Genomic DNA, 19,205 nt, shown 5'->3' with positions numbered 1-19,205 from the left:
GTTTTGATTTGCATTTCTCTAATGATTAATGATGTTGAGCATTCTTTCATGTGTTTGTTGGCAGTCTGTATATCTTCTTTGGAGAAATGTCTATTTAGGTCTTCTGCCCATTTTTGGATTGGGTTGTTTGGTTTTTTGATATTGAGCTGCATGAGCTGCTTGTAAATTTTGGAGATTAATCCTTTGTCAATTGCTTCATTTGCAAATACTTTCTCCCATTCTGAGGGTTGTCTTTTTGTCTTGTTTATGGTTTCCTTTGCTGTGCAAAAGCTTTTCAGTTTCATTAGGTCCCATTTGTTTATTTTTGTTTTTATTTCCATTTCTCTAGGAGGTGGGTCAAAAAGGATCTTGCTGTGATTTATGCCATAGAGTGTTCTGCCTATGTTTTCCTCTACGAGTTTGATAGTCTCTGGCCTTACATTTAGGTCTTTAATCCATTTTGAGTTTATTTTTGTGTATGGTGTCAGGGAATGTTCTAATTTCATTCTTTTACATGTACGTGTCCAGTTTTCCCAGCACCACTTATTGAAGAGGCTGTCTTTTCTCCATTGTATATTCTTGCCTCCTTTATCAAAGATAAGGTGACCATATGTGCGTGGGTTTATCTCTGGGCTTTCTATCCTGTATGCAGAAAATTATAAGACACTAATAAAAGAAATCAAAGATGATACAAATAGATGGAAAGATATACCATGTTCTTGGATTGCAAGAATCAACATTGTGAAAATGACTATACTACCCAAAGCAATCTACAGATTCAATGCAATCCCTATCAAACTACCACTGGTATTTTTCACAGAACTAGAACAAAATATTTCACAGTTTGTATGGAAACACAAAAGACCCCCAATAGCCAAAACAATCTTGAGAAAGAAAAACGGAACTGGAGGAATCAGGCTCCCTGACTTCAGACTATACTACAAAGCTACAGTAATCAAGACAGTATGGTACTGGCACAAAAACAGAAATATAGATCAAGGGAACAGGATAAGCTACCTCTAACAGGATTATTAGGATAGGTCTCTTTGAAAAGCTGACATCTGAGCTGACACACAACTCAAGAGGTCACTGGTTTTCAGTTAATGAGACAAAATACACAAATTATGCAACTTGATGACAGTTATAGAGGGTAACAGAAACCCAGAAAATTAAGCAAAAAAAAATCCTTAAGCTTATATAAATTTACAATGAAAATATCAAAGGAGAAAATATATTCAGGTATGTAGTATATATATATCCAAGAATATTAACTGTGCTTTCCCACACACCTTTCACCTCATATTAAAGCTTTCTGGTGATGCACATGATCCCACACCGACTTCCATACAGACCATGTCAACAACCTTCTTTCTAATTAGTAAACCACAAGAAAGTTCTGTCATCCCTAGGACTATCTTGACATACCAAGAATGACTTGTGATTTAATTAACCTACTAACTTTACGAATGAAGTTATCTTGTAACTTCTTCTTTCCTATTGATGATATCCAAGATTAGCTGCAAACAAAAAAAAAGCTTGCTATGCAAAACTGAAGTAGCTAGATGGATTTGATATTATACTTTTCTTCTCAAGTACAGCCTAATTAATGATGCCACTGATCAGTGATATCTATGGGAAAAAAGTCATATTTGGCCTTATGGTTACTTACCCTAAAAGCTGCAAACTCTAATAGTTTCGAAAATAATATTACTATGGAAACTCATAAAGCGAGTTTACCAATTCACTAATAATTATAAAAAGTTCAATCAAAAACATTTTGTCATTAACTTGAATTCAATTAATGAGCTATTGGCCAGGAGAAATGAGACAGTTACAATGATATGATTACTGAAATTTATGTAACTCTGCTTCTTTACACATTAACTCATATACAAATCATGAATACAGTTTTATAAGAGAAACATTTATCCATCTTCAGTGTCTTTTTCACAACTGATAACATGAAAAACAAAAGAAAGCATAAATGCCTGAAAAAAAACTTACCTATCACACAATTATGTTAAATATTATGCTGCATAAGTATCAGCTGTAAACTAATCTTAAAAACTTTACCTAAAAGCTAAAATAGTATTACTTCAGTTATCTGGCAAAGGCAGTAAATAAAGTGTTAAAGTAAGTAAGGCTTACCGATAAATGAACTTAAGCAAACACACACACCACTCCCTTGACTATTTCTGATGGCACTTACTCTAAATGGTTTTAATCCCTCTGTGCTTATGCATAACATAGTGATTAATGGCACAAACTCTACAATTAGAATGCATGCATTCAAATCTCTGTTCTCTCACTTACTGTATGACCTTAGGCTAATTAATTTTTAAGCCTCCATTTCCACACTGTCAAAGGGAGATAATAAACATACCTATGACATAGGGCAGTTAGGAGAATTAACTGATATAAAGAATTTAGCCAGGCTCAATAAATGTTAGCTGTGATAATGATACACATTATTAATATCACTATTAGGTAAACAGAACATATCTTTGTTCTCTAGCAAAAAAAAAACTTATCTCTGTATTAAATAATATACACACCTCGTATCTAAAACTCAAAAGATAGAAAAGGGTAAATAATAACACATTTTCCTTCCACCTTGGTCTCCCAGATAATCAGTTCTTCTCCCTATAGACGACTAGTGTTATTGGTTTCTTGTGTACCTTTCCAAGAATATTTAAAGCGTATATAAGCAAATAGTCTATATTATTTTTTCCAAGCTTTTTAAAAAACTATGTACTATTCCATACTGTGCTTTTTTAACTCAATACATTTTGAAGACTGTTCCACAACTGAACCCTTTCTCAATGCCTTAGGTAGTGCATTTAACTTCAGTAATAATACCTTCCTTTTGATGGGAAAGTATTTTAGAGACCACTTTGTGATAATAAATAATTTTATTATATTATTATTTAACTGAGTATGAACATATAACTAGGCTCCTTTTACTAACAACTCTTACAAGAGTATAGATTTGCAATGAATTTAAAAGAAAACACTGATTAGGACTTCCCTGGTAGTGCAGTGGTTAAGAATCCACCTGCCAATGCAGGGGACACGGGTTCAAGCCCTGGTCTGGGAAGATCCCACATGTCTTAGAGCAACTTAGCCCATGTGCCACAACTACTGAGCCTGTGCTCTAGAGCCCGCGAGCCACAACTACTGAGCCCATGCACCACAACTACTGAAGCCTGCACACCTAGAGCCCATTCTCCGCAACAAGAGAAGCCACCACAATGAGAAGCCCACGCACAGCAACGAAGACCCAATGCAGTCAAAAATAAATAAAAAGAAATTGAGAAAAAAAAAGTAAACACTTATCACTCCACTCCCACAGGGATGATTATTATCAAAAAAACAAAAACAAATACTGGTGAGGGAATTCCCTGGTGGTCCAATGGTTAGGGCTCTGTGCTCTCACTGCCGAGGGCCTGGGTTCAATCCCTGGTTGGGGAACTAAGATCTCATGAGCCACGTGGTACAGTGGGGCGGGGGGATGTGGAATTGTTGGTGAGAATTTAGAGAAACTGGAACCCTTATATATTGCTTGTGGGAATGTAAAATGGTATAACCACTTTGGAAAACAGCTATAAAGTTATTAATATGTTAAACATAAATTTACTATATGACCTAGCAATTTGCAGTTTAGGTTAAAAGAGATGGAAATATATGTCCAAAGACTTGTACACAAATGTTCAAGCAGCATTATTCATAATAGCCAAGAAGTGGAAACAATCCAAATGTCCACCAAATGGTGAATGGACAAACAAAATATGCCATATATATAGATATAGATATAGATATGCCATCTATCTATCTATCTATCTAAAACAGAATACTAGTCAACCATAAAAAGGAACAAAAGTCCTGATGTATGCTACAACATGGGTGAACCTCATAACTACTATGCTAAGGGAAAGAGGCCAGACACAAGAGACCACATATTGTATGATTCCATTTATATGAGACACCCAGAAAAATCACACCTATAAGGCAGAGTTGTGGCTGCCTAACGCCGGAGGTAGAAATGGAGAGTGACCACAAATAGGAATGAAGTTTGTTTTGGGGTGATGATAATTAGACTGTGGTCATGGTTGCACAACCCTGTAAGTTTACTCAAAACTACTGAACTGCATGCTTAAAATGAGTGAATTTTATGGTATATAAATTAAACCTCAATAAAGTGATTTTTTTAAAAGCAAATACTAAAACAAAATAACCAATGAAATTTAAATTAATTTTAAGATGTTGTTTTCTGACACAACACTATAAAGATTGAAACAACTTCTTTATTGTGAGACAAACTGATTATATCCCTCTGCCACAGTCCTTTAATCAGCCATCAGCTGAACAAGTTAATGAATACCAGTTGCCTGCACTAGCACAGGCCTATTTTGCTGTGTTACAGCAATGATCCAGTCTTCCCACCAAGTGTCTCTATTATAACTACTATGAAAACTTTGTTCATACAACACTTTATGACAAAACAGGCTTTCACTTGGCATTTATATATGAAGGGTGTCTCTGCTCCCTTCTCATGAGGCTACAGCAACTGAAAGTGAACGGAGCATTTGAGCCCAGGTGATTTTAAACACAAAGGTAAACAAACGCAGGCATTAGCGTTGTGCCAAATGGTTATCAAAATGAAAAAACAGAATTTCTAAATTAATAAAAAGAATTCATAAGCCCCTGAGAATATGCCCATAAACTCCCGTCTGAGAAAACTGTAATGTGCCAAGTCTCAGAATTTACTGCAATATGCAGGGCTGAGTGACCTCACGCTGAACATCACAGAGTTGAGCAGTTCCAGTGAGTGCCCATTCACAGAATGCTTTGGGAAGACAATCTCCAAAATGTATGGCCCAAAACAACTGTGTCTTCAGTTACGGATCTTTGGTGGACTTCTGAAGTGGAAACTTATTTTAACATTTACATGAATAGCGATTTTAAACCAACAAACACCTGATGAAAAATAGTAGCATTCATCCACTTGAAAAGGCTGAACATCTGACACAAACGATGAACAAACTACTGAAAACCATTATCATATAGTAATTAAACCTGCAAAAAAATTTCTCAGAAGTGAATGTAAGTACACAACCACTTAAATCAATACTTACTACATATGAAATTGTGTTACATCTGACTAAAAAACACTTTATTGACTAAATTATCCCAGAACTTAAAGCAAGAACCAGGCTTATAAGTTTCCAAACTAATGATTAACTTGTTAGTCTGTTAGCAGACCAGAAGATTAGAGTACAGGAATATAATTTATTTTCAACAATAAAAAAAAATTCATTCTATACGTCCCATTGAGTTTCTTTTTTACTTTTGCATATCGAATACAGGCAATCCTTGCTTTGCATGGTTCTGATATGCATGAATATCAGTCGCCATGGTTTAGATAAATAATACCAGGCCCCAACAACATGGTTCAAATTTCAGTTACTATGGTATATTAACTGTGAGTAACTGCATAAAGTACAAATTTTGCTACTAGCACTTCAGTCCAAAAATCACTATATAAATAGCAGCTGTGCATCCTGATCAATGACCAATCACACCACTTCCTCCAAAATCTGTCCCTGATTGGTCACTGTGCATGTGTTAGTTCATGTACAGATAGCAAAGCACATAATTGTGTTGCCTCCCTTGTCTCCCAGGGATAAACCCATGTGACATTTCACAAAACAGATAACCAAAAGACTGTGTCAAAGAAAAGAACACAAGAGGCAAACTGAAAGAGCTCACAATGGCCACAGCTGAAACAATCTGAGCAATAAAATAAATAACACAGTATTGACTTATACTTCAAGGTATAAATAAATAGAAATGAATAAATAAACAAACAAACATTCTTCCTTGCAGAAGAATTCCAAGTAGTTTATGTAATTATCATCCCCTTCAGGAGGGAGAGCTTAATTTTTCCACTCTACCAAGTGTGAGTAGCATTTGTTGACTTGCTTCCAAAGAATGGCATATGGAAAGGTGAGGAAAAAGTAACTCTATAGTGGAGAAACCTTAAAAACATGATAGCATGTACCCCTGATATGTGACAAGAAGGGCACTTCACCTCTGTGATCTTCAGCCCAAAAACCCACAGCCTCAGTCTAACCATGAGAAAAATGTCATTAAAAAATAAGTCAAAGGATATTCTACAAAATACCTGACCGATACACCTCAAAACTGTCAAGTCATGAAAATCAAACAACGACTGAGAAACTATTATAAACCAGAGGAGGCTAAACAGACATGAAGACGAAATGTAATGTAATATCTTAGAAGGGATATTAGTTTATAAAAAAAGTGAAATCGAAATAAAGTTTGGCATTTAGTTAATGATAATGTACCAATGTTGGTTTAATTATCACAAACGTAATGTGACATGGTAATGTAAGATGTTAACAAAAGGAGAAACTGGGTTAGGGGTATACCTGAACTCTGGACGATCTGTACATCTTTTCAGTAAATTAAAAATTATTCAGAAAGTTAAAGTTTACTAAAATTTTGAAATGGAAATGTCAATATGATCTCATCATTTAAGCACACACACACTTATCTATATTTTTCACCTCTTTTCACTGAAAAGGTCAAGAAGTAATGATACCTCAATGTCAATGAACATGTGTAGCATCCAGATTTGGCCTCTGAATACCATTCCCACTAACAAAACAGGTGTCTGTGGGGAAATGCTCAGTCTGAGACCTGGAAAGGCAGGTACTGGGAAGCCTACAACATGTTGTTCCAGAAAATAAGTAAGCTTTTAAAGACTAATGAGGTCATGTCAAAACTACATAGCAATCAGGGACTCCCAAGGGCCAAATCTGAGACACTTTAAACATCAAAAAGAATAATGACTGGGACTTCCCTGATGGCACAGTTATTAAGAATCTGCCCGCCAATGCAGGGAACATGGGTTCAATCCCTGGTCTGGGGAGATCCCAACATGCCACGGAGCAACTAAGCCCATGCGTCACAACTACTGAGCCTGCACTCTAGAGCCCAAAAGCCACAACTACTGAGCCTGCGCACCACAACTACTGAAGCCCACAAGCCTAGGGCCCGTGTTCTGCAACAAGAGAACCCACTGCAATGAGAAGCCTGCACATGGCAACGAAGAGTAGCCCCCGCTCTCCACAACTAGAGAAAGCCTGAGTGCAGCAATGAAGACCCAACGCAGCCAAAAATAAATAAAAATTTTTTTAAAAAAAGAATGACTGCAATTGACTGAAACACATGAAAATTTTAAAATCATAAATACTAGTAATCAAAAAAGAAAAAGCAAAAAAATTTTTTAAAAAACTATCACCATGAATAACAGCAACAACTTATTTATCAACACCAACCCATAAGCTAAAAATGAGTAATAAAAGGGAAATAACTAAGCATTTATCCTGACTCTCCAGTAGGAACTGTATTTCAGGAGAACCAAATAACATCAGGCATGAGGAAAAGTACTTCTCTTAGAAGAATGCCAGCAAGTAAAAGTAGATGAAACAACAGAATTAGAAAACCACTATCTTGGAGCCCTCGATTAAATAAATGATTCAGGTATGAATAATCAATGGGTGCTAAACTTATTAAGTGAAAGGATGAATAGAATCTGGATATTTACATGGTACCAAGGTATCTTCCCCGCAAAGTTCTTGCCTATCTCAAGTATGTAATATTAACTTTACAGTAGAGGAATCAGATGTCCCAACTTACTCCAGGGATCAGTCTTAATTGCTAGTCACTAATAGTGACAACAACCAGACAATACATGCCATCTGATGTGAAACAATATGGATTATAATCAAGCCTTTGGATCTTTTATAGGAAATAGTGGAGATAAAGAAACAACTTAAATAATACCAAAAGGAAGCAATTAGAAAATCAGGAAGGAAGAATCTCATAGAGGACGACTAGACTTGTCTGTTTAACAAAGTTATGGGAAAGAAAATGGTTAAGGAAGGGTCAGTGTAGATTAAAAGAGATGTAAGAGAGATACAAAATAGATGTGATGTGTATTACTTAATTGGATTCATGTCTGACAAACCAGCATTAAAACACATTTTCAGGGACTTCCCTGGTGGTCCACTGGGTAGGACTCTGCGCTTCCAATGCAGGGGGACGAGTTTGATCCCTGATCAGGGAACTAGATCCCAAATGCATGCTGCAACTAAGTCCACATGCTGCAACTAAAGATCCTGCCTGCTGCAACTAAGACCTGGCACAGCCAAAATAAATAATAAAATAAATAAATAATTTTCTTAAAAAAACACATTTTGAGGGCAAATGGGGAAATTTAAATACAGAATATTTATTGGAAATATTAAGGAATTCTGAAGAATTTTGTTAAAAATAATAATGGAACTACATTTATATAAGAAAGCGTCTATCTTTTTCAAAGATAACACATTGAAGTATTTCAAAGTGAAAGGTGTGTCTGTCTTTATTTTTCTTATATTATAGTTGATTTATAGTATTTTATTAGTTTCAGGTGTACAACAGAGCAATTCAATAATTTTATAGATTATACTCCATTTAAAGTTACTGCAAACTAATGGCTATATTTCCTTAGGCTGTACAATATATCTTTGTTGCTTATTTATTTTATACATAGTAGTTTGTATCTCCTTAATCCTATACCCCTATCCTGCCCCTCTCACCTTCCCTCTCCCCATTGGTAACCACTGGTTTATTTTCTCTATCTGTGAGTCTGTTTCTGTTTTGTTACATACAAACAGTGTCTTTACTTTTAAATAATTCAAAAATTACAAAAATGAGATGAAGCAAATAAAGAAAAATATTTATAACTTAAATCTAGGTAAAGGGTAGATGGCTATCATACTAATTCCTCTGCTTTTCTCTCCATTTGAAATCTTTTTTACAGTAAAAAGGGAATTATAGATGAATATGTAAACAGATATAAAATACACACTGAGTCACAAAAACATCATAAAAAGCAGAGTCACATTACTTTGAGATTAGGGGCAAGTGATGGCAAAGTTAAATAGTTCTCATGATTTAAAGGAGTAACATTCACATAATGTTTGCAATATTAGAGTTTTATATTAATTTTATATGAATTGCCAAGAATTCTATTTCTTCCCATCTATCTAATCTTTGATAGCTCACAATTACATATAGGATGCAACAATTTAATTACAGAAGAGAAAACAAGCTTATTCTTGGTTTTTTCTGCATTTTCAATTACAACAGTGTAGCAAATGACATAGTTTAGTAAATAATAGAGCACTGGCTTGAGACTCATGAGATATGTATTCCATTCAGAGCTGATCACTGATATAGCACTGGATAGTCCTGAACAAGTCACCTTATAGTTGTAGAGGTAGAAGGAGAGCACAATCCCTATATGAATCAAGAGACTATCTATCATGTGGGAAAAAGGGGTATAAACAACATTTTTTTTTTTTTTTTTTGCAGTACACGGGTCTCTCACTGTTGTGGCCTCTCCCATTGCGGAGCACAGGCTCGGGACGCGAAGGCTCAGCGGCCATGGCTCACAGGCCCAACCGCTCCGCGGCATGTGGGATCTTCCCGGACCAGGGCACGAACCCGTGTCCCCTGTATCGGCAGGCGGACTCTCAACCACTGTGCCACCAGGGAAGCCCTAAACAACATATTTTAAATACATTTTTAAAAGGTCATCATGGGGCTTCCCTGGTGGCGCAGTGGTTAAGAATCTGCCTGCCAATGCAGGGGACATGCGTTCGAGCCCCGGTCCGGGAAGATCCCACATGCCACAGAGCAACTAAGCCCGTGCGCCACAACTACTGAGCCTGTGCTCTAGAGCCCACGAGCCACAACTACTGAGCCCGTGAGCCACAACTACTGAAGCCCGTGTGCCTAGAGCCCACCCACCACAACAAGAGAGGCCACCACAATGAGAAGCCTGCGCACTGCAATGAAGAGTGGCACCTGCTCACTACAACTAGAAAGCTTGCACACAGCAACGAAGACCCAACATAGCCAAAAATAAATAAATAAAATAAATAAATGTATTTTAAAAAAAGGTCATCATACTAACTCAAGATAGATGTCACTATTTTAAATCATAAGAGCTATTTTAAATATAGCCATCATTGGAGATACTCAGTTTTTTTTTTCCTTTCAATTGATCCTGTATCTGTTAAGATCTATTTAGGGAATTCTCAAATCTTTACTACTAGACAGCTTAAGAGTTATGACTTCAAACTTTACAAATCAATGATTTGTAGAACACTGACCAGAGCCACTTTAGTCAGCAAGGTTATTTTGCTAGATAACTATATAACTGCCAGAGAAATTTGAGGTCTGACTCAATTCTGATCCACATAAGACAGACATCTATTATGTAATATTTATTGGCAAGTAAGCACAAACAATTCATATGATCTATTCTGCAGGCTTGAGAAAAATCCCAGCATCTCCTTTAGGTGCTCCAACCACCACTTTCACAAAAGGTTCACTGGAGGCAAACACTCAACAGTCCACAGACAGGAACTTTCTCCATATAGTTGATGAAATCCAGAGTTTACAAGTGGAGATTAAACAAAACCCCTAAGAGTTCAGGTTGAAGGCAAAACTAGATTTATACCCCATTCATGCAAGAGTAAGAAATTGAGTCAGAGTAATTTCGGCTAATCCACATATCTTGAATATTTTTAAATCTCATCATTGAAAGCTCATTTCCAACATACGTTATGCATGTTAACAAGATAGTTTCACCAATAAAATCCATTTCTGATATCCAATACGCTAAAAGATCAACGATGGTCAAAAGTAGAAATAAGCGGGTGGCTTACGGTAGCAACATGTAAAGTCCTTTATAATATAATGCTAGCTGACCATACCTGCACAGTGCAGCACCAACTAGCACTTGGCTTAACATATGTTGTACACACACATATAGTATTACACAGTATTTAATGAAGTGTTTTAAAATAAACTAGGCAAGGTAACGATTTCTAAATTAAAATATTTTTTAAAAAACAACAAAAGACAGTCTTTAAAACATAACAACAAAAGGCAGTCTTTAAAACACAAATTAATGAAACTAAAGGAAATTTACTAAAGAATAAATTAATGAAACTAAAGGAAATTTACTAAAGAAAAGAAGCATAAAAGGTACACTTCGCTTTCATCTGAATAACGAACGTAGTATATAGTCATGTAAACTTATTGTATTTTGGTAAAAATCATCATAAACAGAATTCAAATAACAAGAGACTGTGTCTTCAAATATGAAGGTATTAAGTTGCATAATACATACCATTCACAGGGCTGAAGGGATCGAAATGCCTTAAAAGAAGCATCCATTCCAGCAAAATCCCAAAACTTAACATCATAGTCATATCCTCCAGTCACCAAACGGGCACCTGAGGGATCCAGACCCAAAGCAGAAACCTGGTTTAAAAAAAAAAAAAAATGGAGAAAAGCTACTTATTGTCTATTATAACCCCATTTCCTTTCTCTAACCCTATTCCCCACCTTACAGGCACTGTAAATATAGATCACCACTACTGTTACTTCTGAAAAGTGAAAATGGAAAGCACCTTCTATATTATGTGGCTTTGTTATTAGGAGTATTATTTCTTTGAAATACAAGAAAATATTTTAGTTTAATCTAATCAGTAGCTTCATCCAAACTTATCTACCATGTACTCAGAATAGGTGTCATATGATAAACTAAGTTGCTTTAGTATATAAGTAGAAATCTTACAAACAATTCAGCTTTTTCAATAAACAATTTTGAGGAAGCCTTTTAAGATTGTTTGACTATCACTAAATGAATAACACATGAATCTAAAATTCCCAAAATGCGTAATGCCAATAGGAACCATAAATCTATTTAACAAAATACAGCAAAGTAGAAATTATTATCTTGTGCATTTGGCTAACTGTTTAGTCACCTTAAACAATTATTTTTAAAGCTGAATTTGTAAGTAACTAACCACATTATAATATCACTTACACTGGTTCCATAAAATCTTTGCTTTCCCCATGAACTTTTCAAGGTTCAATTCACATACAAATATCCAATGCGTAACTCACTGTTCTTGAGCTACATTTATCATTCTTGCCAAAGCAGTTAGTCCCTGGATCTACTGACCTCTCAGAAGGAAAGACTGCATTAGGAATATTAAATGTGATTATCATATACATGAGACAGTAAAAGGATCATAGTTTTATATAAAGAAAGGCACTACAAATCAATCCTCCAAATAGACTTGAAATGTTAATTAAATGTAACAGAATTACTGCAGTCAAAACCAGATACTGACAAAATAACTTACACTCATTTCAATTACTACCTGTGAATACTGATTTCAGAATGTAATGGAATTATACACAAATATAGCAAATAACTTGTTATATGTTGAAATTAGATATGTACCCTAAATGGGTTAAAGAAAGCATTCAAATGAGAGCTATCATTTGAATGCCTGAACAATATGTCTTAAAACAATCGAAAATAAAACTAAATAAACATTAGTTTTTAAAGTCTAAGAAGTGACTTGCTACCACCAGCTACAGACTTACTTGCCTCCATGCCCACTCTACCCTTCTTCCCTCCTGTTAAAATTAGAGGTGTCCCTCCTCCTGATAAAGCTCACCCCACCAGTGTTCATCTCCCTACAATGTAATTTGAAATTGCAAATTCATTTGTGACTTGTCTATTCTATTCCTGTCCTCCCCTCAAGAGTGTAAATTTCGCTCCTACCCCATGACCACCAGTGTGGAGCCACAGGGGCTGAGGCCCTGAATCAGGGTGGGAGGAATGGTGACCAGCTGCAGGCATCCTCACTGTTCTCCTGGGGAAAAGGACAGTGTTGTTTGTAACCTGCAGTTTCCAACTTCCTGGTGGTCATTTGGACTTCAGGGTAAACTGGGAAGAATGTGCCCAAAGGGAAACCTGGGGAGAAGCAGTTCTTCACCTAAAAAACGTTCACCGTTGTGAATTCTTTTTTTTTTTTTTCACTGTGCTACGCGGCATGCAGGATCTTAGTTCCCCAACCAAGGATCAAAACCGTGCCCCCCGGCAGTGTAAGTGCAGAGTCCTAACCACTGGACCGCCAGGAATTTCCCTGTTGTGAACTCTTTCACCGAGGAAGAGAATTACCATTATGTCACTATGTTAATGAAAAAAGAAATGGATGTGATTCATAATTTAGAACCAAAAAATGTAGAACCTAAAAAAAAATGAAAGTAGGAAGTATATTCCTTGGGAGGAATTTCCTCTAGTGGACCAGCTTTTCTGGGCATTAGGTTGTTTAAAGGAACAAGGCTATGATCCTTCTCTGGATCATCTGGTAGGATACAAAGGAAATGATCTCTTAAGTGGCCAAGAAGATTCTTTGATTTTTTTTAAAAAAAGACAACATAAGGTCTGGCTAAGGAATGGAAAATATCTAATTTCAGAAAAACTCCCATTTTATCTAAAAAGTTCCAAAAGATTGCCAGTTTATTTGCAAATTCTTAATATACCCACCACCTTTTCAGCCTTTTCTTGTGAAAATTTTCCTAGGATATGTGACTGCATTACATTCAGACACAGAATATGTGATAATTGGTAAGACTATGGTTAATCTGCTTTCTGTATCTCCCCGTGATATTTACTGTGCAGTCTGTCATCAGCAGCTTACATGGAATAGAGTGCAATACAATTTGCCTTAGCATTTTAGTTCAAATAGAAATTCGAATTCAGATACTAACACAGTAAGCCTATGGCAGAATTTATCATGTTTGTTGATTTTCCTCTTTTCTTTCATTTAAAAAAATGGGAGTAGGGGGCAGTAATATACTGTGACAGTCCTTGCTAGAGGCAACAACTAGAGAGAACAGGACAGGCCATTAGGGTATATTTCCAAGGTTTGTGACTGAAGATCCCAACCAAGAGAAGAGAGACAAACCTCTAGGATCTGTATCCTATCATGAACAGGCCATGTAATTTTGGATTTCTCGCTTAATCTCTCGAGATCCAGGGCCTTTACATGTAAAATGAGGAGATTAGAATACAGCAGTGGTTCTCAAAGTGTGATCTGGAGGGTCCACAAGACCCTTTCAAGTGTACTCAAGATCAAAGCTATTTTTACAATACTAAGACATCATTTGCCTTTTATCCAGAGGCTACAGGATGTGTGATATTGTAAAAGACTGAATGCAAAAAAGCAGGTATGATAAATCCAGCCCTCTTCTATTAAGCCAGACATTAAAGAGATTTGCAAAACTGTGAAATAATATCACTCTCCTCATTAATGGGTTTTTTCGCTTTCAAAAAAGTAATTTTTCACAAAAATTATTTATGTTAGCATGTATCAGTTTTTCTTATTTGTAAATGAGTTAAAAACTCTAAAAACTAGAAGAAAAAAAAGAGTGTAAATTCCATGTGCACAAAGACCATCCTTGTGCCCAGCACAGTGCCTGGCACAAATGTGACACTTAATAAATAGCCCTTTTAAAAAAGGAAGGAGGACTGTAAATTAAAAAAACACATACAAAACAAACAGCTATCCAGTGTGACAAATGTAAGATCAATTACCCTCTATCAGGAAAGAATAAGATAAACTACAAAGTTCACTTTTTTTAATCTAAGGACAGAAGAAAGATGGCAAAGAAGAAAGCAAAGGGCAAAGTGACAAAATGAGATCTTCAATGCTAGCATTCTGAAGTACCAGGACCTTGGGCTTCCCTGGTGGCTCAGTGGTTAAGAATCCACCTGCCAATGCAGGGAACACGGGTTCTATCCCTGGTCCAGGAAGATCCCACATACTGCAGAGCAACTAAGCCCATGCGCCACAGCTACTGAGCCTGTGCTCTAGAGCCAGCAAACCACAGTTACTGAGCCCACGTGCCACAACCACTGAAGGCCATGCGCCTAGAGCCCATGATCCACAACAAGAGAAGCCACCGCAATGAGAAGCCCGCACACTGCAACAAACAGTAGCCCCCACTTGCTGCAACTAGAGAACGCCCATGCACAGAAACGAAGACCCAATGCAGCTAAAAATAAATAAATAAACAAACAAACAAATAAATAAAGTATCAGGATCTCTGTGGCTGCTTATATACTCCATTTATTATCCACCAAAAGGATATGAAACGTAATGAGTAACAGAAAACAGAGCTCTGGCAGAGCTTCAAGATGGCGGAAGAGTAAGACGCAGAGATCTCTTTCCTCCCCACTGATATATCAGAAATACATCCACATGTGGAACAACTTCTACAGAACACCTACTGAACGCTGGCAGAAGACCTCAGACCTCCCAAAAGGCAAGAAATTCCCCACGTACCTGAGTAGGACCAAAAAAAACAAGAAGAAACAGAGACAAAAGAACAGGGATGTGACTGGCACCAGTGGGAGGGAGCTGTGAGGGAGGAAAGGTTTCCACACACTAGGAAGCTGCTTTGAGGGCGGAGACTGCGGGGGTCGGAGGGAGGACCTTCGGAGCCACGGAGGAGAGCGCAGCCACAGGGGTGCGGAGGGCAAAGCGCAGAGATTCCCGCACAGAGGATCGGTGGCGATCGTCACTCACCAGCCCAAGAGGCTTCTCTGCTCACCCGCCGGGGCAGGCGGGGCTGGGAGCTGAGGCTCGGGCTTCCGTCGGATCGCAGGGAGAGGACTGGGGATGGCGGCGTGAACACAGCCTGAAAGGGTTAGTGCACCACGGCTAGACGGGAGGGAGTCCAGGAAAAAGTCTGGAGCTGCCGAAGAGACAAGAGAATTTTTCTGGCCTCTTTGTTTCCTGGTGGACGAGGAGAGGGGAATCAGAGCGCCGCTTAAAGGAGCTCCAGAGACGGGCGCCAGCCGCGGCTATCAGCGTGGACCCCAGAGACGGGCGTGAGGCGCTAAGGCTGCTGCTGCCACCACCAAGAAGCCTGTGTGCGAACACAGGTCACTATCCACACTGCCCCTCCTGGGAGCCTGTGCAGCCCGCCACTGCAAGGGTCCAGTGATCCAGGGACAACTTCCCCGGGAGAATACACGGCGCACCTCAGGATGGTGCAACGTCACACCTGCCTCTGCCGCCGCAGGCTCGCCCCACATCCGTACCCCTCCCTCCCGACGGCCTGAGTGAGCCAGAGCCCCCAAATCAGCTGCTCCTTTAACACTGTCATGTCTGAGAGAAGAACAGACTCCCTCAGGCGACCTACACGCAGAGGCAGGTCCAACTCCAAAGCTGAACCCCGGGAGCTGTGCGAACAAAGAAGAGAAAGGGAAATCTCTCCCAGCAGCCTCAGGAGCAGCAGATAAAATCTCCACAATCAACTTGATGTACCTGCATCTGTGGAATCCCTGAATAGACAACGAATCATCCCAAATTGAGGTGGCGGACTTTGGGAGCAAAGATATATATATATATTTTTCCCCCTTTTTCTCTTTTTGTGACTGTCTATGTGTATGCTTCTGTGTCTGATTTTGTCTGTATAGCTTTGCTTTTACCATTTGTCCTAGGGTTCTATCTGTCCATTTTTTGTTTGTTTGTTTTTAACTACTTAAAACTTTTTTTTCTTAAAAATTATTTTTTGTTTCATTATTTTATCTTCTTTCTTTCTTTCTCTCTTTTTTTATCTCCCTTTTATTCTGAGCCGTGTGCAGGACAGGCTCTTGGTGCTCCAGCCAGGTGTCAGGGCTGTGCCTCTGAGGTGGCAGAGCCAACTTCAGGACACTGGTCCAAAAGACACCTCCCAGCTCCAAATAATATCAAAAGGCGAAAATCTCCCAGAGATCTCCTTCTCAGTGCCAAGACCCAGCTCCACTCAATGACCAGCAAGCTACAATGCAAGACACCCCGTGCAAAACAACTAGCAAAACAGAAACACAACCCCATCCATTAGCAGAGAGGATGCCTAAAATCATAATAAGGCCACAGACAACCCAAAACACACCACCAGACGTGGACCTACCCACCAGAAAGACAAGATCCAGCCTCGTCCACCAGAACACAGGCACTAGTCCCCTCCACCAGGAAGCCTACACAACCCACTGAACCAACCTTAGCCTCTGGGGACAGACACCAAAAACAACAGGAACTATGAACCTGCAGCCTGCAAAAAGGAGACCCCAAACACAGTAAGTTAAGCAAAATGAGAAGACAGAGAAACACACAGCAGATGAAGGAACAAGGCAAAAACCCACCAGACCTAGCAAATGAAGAGGAAATAGGCAGTCTACCTGAAAAAGAATTCACGATAACAATAATAAAGAGGATCCAAATTATTGGAAACACAATGGAGAAAACACAAGAAACGTTTAACAAGTAACTAGAAGAACTAAAGAGCAAACAGTGATGAACAACACAATAAATGAAATTAAAAATTCTCTGGAAGGGATCAATAGCAGAATAAATGAGGCAGAAAAACGGATAAGTGACCTGGAAGATAAAATAGTGGAAATAACTACTGCAGAGCAGAATAAAGAAAAAAAATAAAAAGAACTGAGGATAGACTCAGACACCTCTGGGACAACATTAAATGCACCAACATTCAAATTATAGGGGTCCCAGAAGTAGAAGAGAAAAACAAAGGGACTGAGAAAATATTTGAAGAGATTAGAGGTGAAAACTTCCCTAACATGGGAAAGGAAACAGTTAATCAAGTCCAGGAAGCACAGAGAGTCCCACAGACAATAAATCCAAGGAGAAACACACCAAGACACATATTAATCAAACTATCAAAAATTAAATACAAAGAAAAAATATTAAAAGCAGCAAGGGAAAAACAACAAATAACACACAAGGGAATCCCCATTAGGTTAACAGCTGATCTCTCAGCAGAAACCCTGCAAGCCAGAAGGGAGTGGCAGGACATATAGAAAGTGATGAAGGAGAGAAACCTACAACCAAGATTACCCAGCAAGGATATCATTCAGATTTGATGGAGAAATTAAAACCTTTACAGACAAGCAAAAGCTAAGAGACTTCAGCACCACCAAACCAGCTTTACAACAAATGCTAAAGGAACTTCTCTAGGCAGGAAACACATGAGAAAGAAAAGACCTCCAATAACAAACCCAAAACCATTAAGAAAATGGGAATAGGAACATACATATCAATAATTACCTTAAATGTAAATGGATTAAAGCTCCAACCAAAAGACACAGACTGGCTGAATGGATACAAAAACAAGACCCGTATATATGCTGTCTACAAGAGACCCACTTCAGACCTAGGGACACATACAGACTGAAAGTGAGGGGATGGAAAAAGATATTCCATGCAAATGGAAATCAAAAGAAAGCTGGAGCAGCAATACTCATATCAGACAAAATAGACTTTAAAATAAAGACTATTACAAGAGACAAAGAAGGACACTACATAATGATCAAGGGATCGATCCAAGAAGAAGATATAACAATTGTAAATATTTATGCACCCAAGGTAGGAGCACCTCAATACATAAGGCAAATACTAAGAGCCATCAAAGGGGAAATCGACAGTAACACAATCATAGTAGGGGACTTTAACACCCCAGTTTCACCAATGCACAGATCATGCAAAATGAAAATAAATAAGAAAAGACAAGCTTTAAATGATACATTAAACAAGGTGGACTTAATTGATATTTATAGGACATTCCATCCCAAAACAACAGAATACACATTCTTCTCAAGTGCTCATGGAACATTCTCCAGGATAGATCATATCTTGGGTCACAAATCAAGCCTTGGTAAATTTAAGAAAATTGAAATCGTATCAAGTATCTTTTCCAAACACAACGCGATGAGACTACATATCAACTACAGGAAAATATCTGTAAAAAATACAAGCACATGGAGGCTAAACAATACACTACTTAATAACCAAGAGATCACTGAAGAAATCAAAGAGGAAATCAAAAAATACCTAGAAACAAATGACAATGGAGACACGACGACCCAAAACCTATGGAATGCAGCAAAAACAGTTATAAGAGGGAAGTTTATAGCAATACAATCCTATCTTATGAAACAAGAAACATCTCAAATAAACAACCTAACCTTACAACTAAAGCAATCAGAGAAAGAAGAATAAAAAAACCCCAATGTTAGCAGAAGAAATCATCAGATCAGAAATAAATGAAAAAGAAATGAAGGAAATGATAGCAAAGATGAATAAAACTAAAAACTGGTTCTTTGAGAAGATAAACAAAATTGAGAAACCACTGGCCAGACTCATCAAGAAAAAAAGGGAGAAGACTCAAATCAATAGAAATAGAAATGAAAGAGGAGAAGTAACAACTGA

The 19,205-nt window shown here is 37.9% G+C and overlaps 1 protein-coding gene and 1 pseudogene across 3 annotated transcripts in view; one reads left to right on the top strand and one right to left on the bottom strand.

The window, feature by feature from the left end:
• The window catches only part of WDR70 (WD repeat domain 70), a 307,123-nt gene that overhangs the window by 227,280 nt on the left and 60,638 nt on the right, over positions 1–19,205 (bottom strand). For all 3 annotated transcript variants that reach the window (XM_029216477.1, XM_029216478.1, XM_029216479.1), the window contains one exon: positions 11,255–11,388. In XM_029216477.1, the coding sequence (XP_029072310.1) occupies positions 11,255–11,388 (134 nt within the window). The remainder of the gene's footprint in view (positions 1–11,254; positions 11,389–19,205) is intronic.
• Positions 12,666–13,559, top strand: LOC114891653 (annotated as a pseudogene).

This window comes from Monodon monoceros, unplaced genomic scaffold (assembly GCF_005190385.1).
Source record: "Monodon monoceros isolate NGI ecotype Baffin Bay Population unplaced genomic scaffold, NGI_Narwhal_1 Super_Scaffold_12, whole genome shotgun sequence".
In the NCBI taxonomy this organism is placed as follows: domain Eukaryota; kingdom Metazoa; phylum Chordata; class Mammalia; order Artiodactyla; family Monodontidae; genus Monodon; species Monodon monoceros.
The sequence above is the reverse complement of the archived record's forward strand: the minus strand, read 5'-3'. Positions and strand labels throughout refer to the sequence as shown.